The sequence below is a fragment of the Phalaenopsis equestris genome, unplaced genomic scaffold (assembly GCF_001263595.1).
Source record: "Phalaenopsis equestris unplaced genomic scaffold, ASM126359v1 Scaffold000036, whole genome shotgun sequence".
Taxonomy (NCBI): domain Eukaryota; kingdom Viridiplantae; phylum Streptophyta; class Magnoliopsida; order Asparagales; family Orchidaceae; genus Phalaenopsis; species Phalaenopsis equestris.
The window spans coordinates 6514080-6522796 of record NW_018164478.1 but is presented as its reverse complement, the minus strand read 5'-3'; the positions used below and the strand labels follow the sequence as shown (position 1 = coordinate 6522796).

The 8717-nt window shown below is 37.5% G+C and overlaps 1 protein-coding gene across 4 annotated transcripts; it reads right to left on the bottom strand.

The window, feature by feature from the left end:
- Positions 1 to 462: 462 nt before the first annotated feature.
- On the bottom strand, positions 463 to 8512 carry LOC110018763. Of its 4 annotated transcripts, none has more exons than XR_002293399.1 (8): positions 8369 to 8512; positions 7182 to 8169; positions 5799 to 6303; positions 2711 to 5031; positions 2365 to 2421; positions 2119 to 2225; positions 1629 to 1717; positions 463 to 910 (listed from the first exon to the last, which is right to left on the bottom strand). XR_002293399.1 is itself a non-coding variant. In XM_020716193.1 (4 exons), the coding sequence occupies exons 2-4, from the start codon at positions 8149 to 8151 to the stop codon at positions 3003 to 3005; spliced, it is 3504 nt and encodes a 1167-aa protein (XP_020571852.1). In that variant the 5' UTR covers positions 8152 to 8169; positions 8369 to 8512; the 3' UTR covers positions 2496 to 3002. The 4 variants fall into 4 exon arrangements, 1 of the variants encoding a protein (XP_020571852.1); XR_002293398.1 differs by having other exon boundaries at positions 2124 to 2225; XR_002293397.1 differs by having other exon boundaries at positions 1629 to 2225.
- Positions 8513 to 8717: the final 205 nt, after the last annotated feature.

Below are 8717 nucleotides of genomic sequence, written 5' to 3'. Positions count from 1 at the left end.
CAATATATTTAATTTTCACTGCTTTTCTTCAACACTATTGTTTTTTTTTTAAGAAAAGAAGGGCCCCAAGAAATAAAAGTAACACGTCATAATAACGAAAAATTATTGCATACGGACACCGCATGATCCTGACCGTAGATCACGGTGATCTACGGTCTCGGGCCAAGTTGTATTTGGGTTTTTTAAAAAAAAAAAAATTAAATGAGGCCCACCGAAATACATCTGGATGGAATAGATTAGTGTTTGTGACTTGAATCAACACAAAATTACGGCGTTGTTTTAGTGTTAATATGAAAGGTTGAAATTAGCCAAGCTAAATAATGAATATAATATCCAAAACAAAATTCTCCCTATTATTCCTTCTAAGTAATGAAAGAAATGGGTTTAAATATGGGTTAAATCATCGAATGTGTAAATACGATAGGAATAAACTAAAGAGAATAATAAATTTGTTTGTCTATATAAAAAGAAAACAAAGATAATAGACTATCATTTGTGAATATTTATCTAATATTATCAAAACAATGCATGTTGAGAAGATTTTAAGAAGAATTCTTCTTCACAGTTAATCTGTCTCAACGACTACACATGACCTGTACCTGGCATATGTTGACACCAATGAATAGGAAGAAATTATGAAATCCTAACTTGAAAAAACAGAAACTGCAAAAAAAGTTACAGATTTAGACTAAAAAAATCAAATAAAATAAATTGCAATAAAAAAAAAATTGTCACTCTGAAGGAGCAGGCGTTCCAAAACCCTATCTTTAGCCTTTAAAGCATGGAACAGCTAACCACCACATTTGGGAAGTAGAAGAGGCAAATATAAGCAGCAGCTGGGGTAGAGAAGGCCTAATCTGGGAGGACAAATTTTGCTCTCTATAGTCCATGAGCGTTCTTCCTACTAAAACTAAGTATGAAAAAAAAAAAAAAAAAAAAAAAAAAAAAAAAAACAACACATTTGTTAAGGCACTTGGTATGTTTTCAGGAGAAGTATGTCAGGTTGTCTTAGAGTGGAGAAAAAACTGCCATTTAGGAAGCTAATCCATCAATTAATTGTGCATAGAAACTAAACGCATCACATGCATATGGGTAAGGAGTTCTGGCCTTGCAGGAACATAGGATAATACACAAGATACATCGACCAATGCAAGTAAAAAAAAAAGGGAGAAAAATGTAAAAATGGTCCCTTGATCCTTGGCAAAGGACAACTTTGGTCCCAGGGTTTATAAAGGTTTTAATTTAACCCCTAGATTATTTTAATATATGTTGAAATAGTCCCCAATAAAAACTACTTTAGCACCCATTAAATAAGTCTGGAAATTAATTGAACACTTCTATATACTCTGGTACTAAAATGACCTCATGTAAATAGTTAGAAGACTATTTTGGCACTTTACTCAAAAGGGAATTTTGAAAACTGTGCAATTGACAATTTAACTGTAGGGTGAGTGGGAGAGTCATGCAGTGGCTAGTGATCTTAATGCATATTATGACGCAACATCAGTGCTCGTATTTTTCCCCAAATCAAAAGTTAGCCATGGCAAATCAATAATAAACCTGCTTAGAAAATGAGTTTGCTGCAGTAAAGTAAATGATCAGGAAATTCCAACTATTCCCTCTTCTACCTTCTCATGGATATCCTCCAATGCCAGCATTGAGGACGACCTCGACGCATTCTTTCCAGGTACGCCAACAGCGATCCGAGGGAGAAAGCCTGCACATTTATTTTGACACGACAGATGCTATTTAAGTCCAAATCTCTTAAAATTGTTCTCAGTGAGCTAATTTTTTACAAGCCCACCAATTGAATATACAATATGGTTAAAAATTTAGGAAAATTTACATGCATGCATACCACCGAATTCTTATGTACTTACATATCTAACAACCAAAGTTTCATATTTACGCTTATAATACATTGGTGGCATAAATTTATGCATGAAAAAGTGTATTTCACTTTAAAAAGAAAGTGATGGTGGTATTCTTGACATGAGGTTAAATATTTGAGTGGTATGCATGAAGCTATGAATTTTTTGGTGTTAGATATATAAATACATAAGAATTATGTGGTACCCATGCAAACACCCCAAAGCATTATATCAGGCGGATTTATACTGAACCATAAAAACCCTTTACTGAATGCCGATATCATCAAGCTCCCATCGACGTATTTCAATGACCACAGAACACTTGCCATCACCTATAACTTTGAAAAAAGAATCCTGTTCCCCAATTAAAAAAAAAAGGAAAAGAAAAAGAACAAAAAAGGAGGAAAATAGGAATCATCACACGGAAATTAAGAGAGTAAGAAAGCCCTGCTAGTCAAAACAAGCCTGAAAAAAATGTAAAGATGTGATGCACCTCATGAACAAAAAATGTCTCATGATCCACATTTCAAGCGCAAACAGCAAGGAATCCCTGCATTGATTCATAAAGCTACATTACCAGCTCAAGGCTTGACACATTATCAAGTCTTGAAATTAGAAACAACAAGAACACAGAAATATTGTTCATTATCATTACAACAAAAGAAAATTACCGAAAAGTTCACACATAGCACAGAATAAAAGCAAAGTCACTACAATCATTCAACAAAATAAATTCATTTATAAGAAAAAAACAGAAATATATTAGTTAAGATGAAGCTTAGCGCATACATGAATTTCAACATCTCTGTAGAGCTGCAAGCACAATAATGTTCGCTTACCAGAACAATTTTTAAGATATGGAAGCTTTGGAAGTTTCATTTCCTTAAAAGCAGCATTTGGCCATCATTTCTAGTTAGAATCACAACGAGCACACGTGCACTAAATTGAGCCATTCCTGTAAGATCTCGAGCTTCAGGTCCTGCAAGTAAAACAGCCGATCATAAGAAAACCAACTATCAAGTTCTATCATCTAATAGTCTTTCCTCTCTCATCTTGCTCAAGGATTCACAAGATCAATCGCTAATGCGTAAAAAGTTCCTATTTTCCCCCCAAAGAGTTTGGCATCCAACTTTAAAGAACCTCCCCATCCAGAACATGATCTTCATTATTTGATGGCTTATCATTTATGCATTCCTGAGGATTTGCAACATCCCTGCACCCTGTTTCTAATGTATCATCCTCTTTTAAAACATCTGGAATTCTGAGATTAACAAACGCTGACAAATTCACATCAGTATCCTCAGCCTGATCAATTATATCAGTCTCCCTGATTTTCTGATTACTTTCAAAGAAAGTTGAATCATGGTTAAAATGATCTTTATTATTACTAAAATGATTCAATTCTGTTGATATCTGGTCGTATGATTTTACTTCATTAACCTTTTCAACATTCAGTTTTGACTCTTCACATCCAGCACAATCATCCATAGCCCCGATGGATGCTTTTCTATTTATCAAATTATAACCAGAGGTACAATCCTCTTGCAAGTCTGGAACACCATTAACAAGTGCATTTTGCTTGACAACCACTGAGGCAATTTCTTCCAAATGATCGTGATTGTCAACCATTTTTACACATGATTGTGTTGCACCCTCGGTCGCAAACGAATTTGAACAATCAGGATGTGCCATGGTAGAATGCATGTCCCTATCCTTCCTTTTTGTTGAATGTCTAGATTCTTTAGTTTCACTCCCACTCCTATGATGCTTCTCATACTCCGCTTCTAAATTTTCCTTCTTCCGTCGATTGTAGTCATCCTTGGAAGATCTCTCGTCCAAATGCCTTGAACTTCTATGTGATCTTGAGCTTGAATAATGTGAGGATCTATTCTCATCCTTGGAAAGTGAGTATTCTCTCTCCTTCGTAGCAGAGTCTAGTTTTTCTGATCTTGAGCTCGAATAATATGAGGATCTATTCTCATCCTTAGAATGTAAGTATTCTCTCTCCTTTGTAGCAGAGTCTAGTTTTTGTGATCTTGAGCTTGAATAATGTGAGGACCTATTATCATCCTTCGAATGTGAGTACTCTCTCTCCTTCGTAGCAGAGTCTAGTTTTTCATGTCTTCTATATTTTCTACTTGATTTCTTGTAGTTAATCGAATCATCATTTTCAACATAATAATCATCGGAAGTTTTCTTATGTTCGTGATTTTCAGAGTAGGTATCCCTGCCACGTCCAGACATTCGGTTGCGTGATGATTTCAAATCTGGGGAACCAACAAACTTCTTATCTTCAATCACATCCTCCTCATCCCCAATAGAGTTTACATCCCTCATTAAGGATTCTTGTATTAACGAATTTCTTTCATCCAATTTTGAACTTTTATAATGGCCAGATTCTTGATCATTCTTTACATTCACATGCTCATGCACGCAGCTCCTTTTATGACCCAAATTCTCATCTTTAGATTCCCGGGAACTTTTTTCATCATTAGCATTGTTTTCATCTGTTTTCTTGGTTCTATCAAGTTTCTTAGCTTCCAGTTTCAGCTTTTCTAATCTTCCTGCTTCTTCTTTTTCAAGGGAATAATTCCTTTTCTCAGCTGATCTAGATCTTGAGAGCCTGCCACGAATGGACGAACCGTCATGAACTGGAGAAGACCTACTTTCTCTATGATGCTTAGGAGACCTTGAATTAGATTGAAATGATATCTTTGATCTAGGGCTTTTACTTCCTCTATAACATTTTGGAGATCTGGAACTTGCCCGGGCAGACTTTCTTGGCTTAGGGCTTGCACTCCTGCTCCTGTATCTCATTGAAGAAGATGAATAGTGATCACGTGAGCTACCCTTATCCATGGATCTCTCTCTTTCCCGCCTTCCACCTCTATTGTAACTATCCCTTGGACTCTTGTATTGCCTTCTTTCATCACCATGATGATGAGATCTTGCGGGGGGTGGTGATCTGTGAGATCTATTTCGGGGTGATGACCTGCGATATCTTTTTGGGGATGGTGACCTGCGATATCTTATTAGGAATGGTGACCTGCGATCTCTGGCGTACCTAACCGGAGAATTAGATCGGGATCTCCTGCTTCGACGGAACTTAATAGGAGACTTCGATCGAGAATTAGATCTATGGGGAGGAGAAGCTGGTGAGCTGGTTGAAAAAATGGCAAAGTTAGTTAAAAAAGAGATTACATAACAGCAGTATTCTAACAATAGCTAAGTTAGGTAGCATTTCAAAAGGAATTGAATTTGAGCAAAAATATCAGCCAGAAACAGAAACAAACTCCCAGGGCACCCACTTGAGAGGCATCTACAGAGGCAACATTTTTTTTATAGGAAAATTTACATACATAGCACCTAATTCTTATACATTTACGTATCTCACACTAAGATTTTCATTTTTACAAACACAACACCCGATACTTTCCTACCACACCAAAAAAAGCACTAATCACATTTTTCAACAGTGAAATCCACATTTTTCATATATAGGTAAGTGCATAAGAATTGGGTGCTACGTATGTAAATTTCCATTTTTTATAACAGGAAAATGTACTATTAAAAGCTCATTAGAGTTACGAGGTGTGTGCATTTACATACATAGCCCACACTTCTTTATGAATTTACATATCTCACACCTAAACTTTCATATTTACACACATAGCACTCCATCACATTAAACATAGCACTATTACCGCCTTTAAAAGTCAAATACACATTTACATGCATAGATTTTAAGCACCAAAGTGCTACATATGTAAATATGAATGTTTAGCTGTGAGATATGTAAGTACATAAGAATTGTGGCCTGCGTACATAAATTTCCCTTTTCTTCAGTTTAAAAATTAAGGCAATGATCTCAATATTGAACAGAAACCCCAAGAGATTAGTAAATACATGAAAGATTAATACTAATACCTGGATTTTTTGTCAGCTTCCTTATCATTATCTATCAAACCTTCAGCTTTTAACTTCTTACTGATCTCAGCGGCACGGGCAGATGCCATCTCCGTTGCAGACTTCATTGTTGCGGCTCGAGAAGCAGCCTGCTGGGCTGACATTGCTTGCTGCATCAGCAAAGCCTGCTGAAATTGCATCTGTTGCAAAGCAACGGCTTGCTGCATCATCAATGGCAAAGAAGAATTCATCATGGAGGATTTGGAAGGAAGGGATTTAGCTATCTCAACATTCAAAGGTCGTCCCCCAACATCCATGTTGTTCAATGCCAGCGCTGCAGTAGCTTCTTCTGGTTTTGAATACTCTATGTAAGCAAAATGTTTTGAGTCTGTAATCGTGCAGTCCAACACTGTGCCACAGTAACCAAATAGCTGTTTAAGCTGATCAACAGTGAGAAGAGGACTTAAGTTACTAACTTGTAGTGTCCTTTTCAAAGCGTCAGCCTTTCCAGCCTTGTCCATAGAGTCTATAAGCACAAATGAATCAGTCAAAAATAGAGTCTTCAAGTGAAAAGGCTCTCATATGCTTAAAATGCAAGCATGCAACTCATACTATTTATACCGTTTATCAAGCAGCTAGATCAAAATTTTTTATGTGGTTGAATCATCAAATTAAATCAAAGGCTATGGCTCTATGATACTGACATTCTGTAGTAGTCTATTTTTTGTTAACAAATAAGAAAATATTGTAATATAAAATAATAAACACTAGCAATATCTTGATGGGTGAAGTAAATTGTGATTAATAATAATAATAATAAAAGCATGTCTAGATCATTGGATAACGAGAAGCGTCTGTAATAATGAATAAACTGCCTACATAATTAAATGGAAGATAGGCATAACATATGATTTTTATATAGATTTACACATATCTATATAAAAATTTGGCGCATGCCTTATTTGTGAATATATATAAACAAACACCAAGCTAACGGCAACTCAACTAAAAGGAAAAATTTATATGTTTAATGCAAAAATACAGCTTTAATTAGTTGAGGGAGAGTTTAATTGCTAGGTATTAAAAAAAGGACTAACCTAGTGCATGGAACTCCCGCTACTGCATGGTCTGGGGAGCAATGGCTAGATAAATAACATGGTTTGACCTTACAGGTAATCAAAAGCTTAATCTAAATATTATAACTAAACTAAATGTTTCATCAAACATGAAGCAAACCGTAAAATGTCTTTTATTATGACATAAGAATCAGCAGGACAAATAGTGCACTAAAGATCACAACCCTTAATCAAAATGAATCTAGAAACAGTTCAATGTATGCATAAAATTATAGAACGGCCAGAGATAGTGAGCATAAAACAATAGAATAGAAGCAAGAAGTCAGACCAGATGATTCTTCTATTGATTTGGCCTGTGCTTGCATCTGAGCCGCATGTGCCTGAAGTGCCTGAGCTGCCACTATTGCTTGAGCGGCGGCCATTGCAGCAGCAGAAGGAGCCATAGGCTGCTGACTTAAGGTCCCCATAGTTGTTGTGGCTGCCAATGCCGACATCAATAAATTATGAGGAGGGTGGCTGTACTTGCAGTCACTCTTTGCACACTGTCCATTCAAATACTGCTTACATATCTCTCCTAGAGATGATCCTACCCCTTGTAGAACCACTCCACCGGAAGAACCTGAAGCGACACCTGGAATCATTCCAAGGAGTCCAGGAAATGCTCCCGAAACAGAACCAGAGTAATTAGGCATGTTAGGCATTGTCTGGTTCACCATATTATGGTAAGCGGTAGTGGTTGTAGGAAAGCTGGTCGTACCGATGGCTGGGCCAGCACTGAAGAACACTGGAAAAGGGCTCCCCATAATTTGTTTTCCATTGCACTCCACATGAACCATATAATTCCCACGCTTCGGCACAGCATAAGTTACCGCATAGGTGCCATCCCCCTGGTCCTTGACCATGCCCTCCAGATCCACTCCACCAACTCCAACACCAGGTGAGATCTTAACCTTGATTTGCGAACCACCTGTGGGGATTTTACGTCCATCGGAGTCCTTAGTAATGATACTAAATGTGGAGGGAGAGCAGGCGGTTCCACCTGCAATTCCAGCACCAGCTGCCAAACACTTGGAGGAATCAACAGGACCAATGGGCTTGTTAGACAACTCCTCCTCATCCCTCTCATTATCATCGCTGTCCGAAGAATCGTGCTTCAATTTTGCCTTATCAATGTCCTTAAAAGTTGCCTCAAATGCAGCTTTAGCAGCGGCGTCCTTATCCGCCTCACTCTTGATTCTGGCCTCCTCCGCCTGCTTCATCCATATCGGTTTAGGCGCCACAATAGAACGATCCGCCATGGAACTCTCTTAGAAGCCCTAGAAGGAAAAGAATTAAATCTGATTGAAATTTGGACGAAATAAGACAGATTGTAAAAGAAACTTTCATCCCCCCAGGGATTAAACCCGATGGCGGATATCGACGTTAAATCTTTCGTCGAGAGCTAGGGTTACAGTTTGATCCGGTTAGATAGATAAATAAATAGAGAAAGAAAGAGAGTGGGAAAGAGAGAGAGACCTCAGATCGCGGAAGAGGTGAACGGTTTCGCCTCCCAGATAGCGCCGCTGCTGCTGGTAGGCAAAGGGGTTCTGTGGATAGTTGGCGGACACGATGGAGCGGCAGGGGAGCGCAGGCCGGGATAATGAAGGCGAATAGCAGAAGAACTGGACTTCAAAAAAGAACTTGTTGAATACATTTTGGGAAATTTACATGGAAGCCCCTAATTTTTATGCATTTACTTTTTCCACATATAAATTTTAATTTTCACAAATTAAGCGTATTTATATTTGACAAGATTTATGAAAGGTGGATCACCTTATAGATAGGTTGCTTGGATTGTAAAAATTGAAGTTTGATTATCAGATAA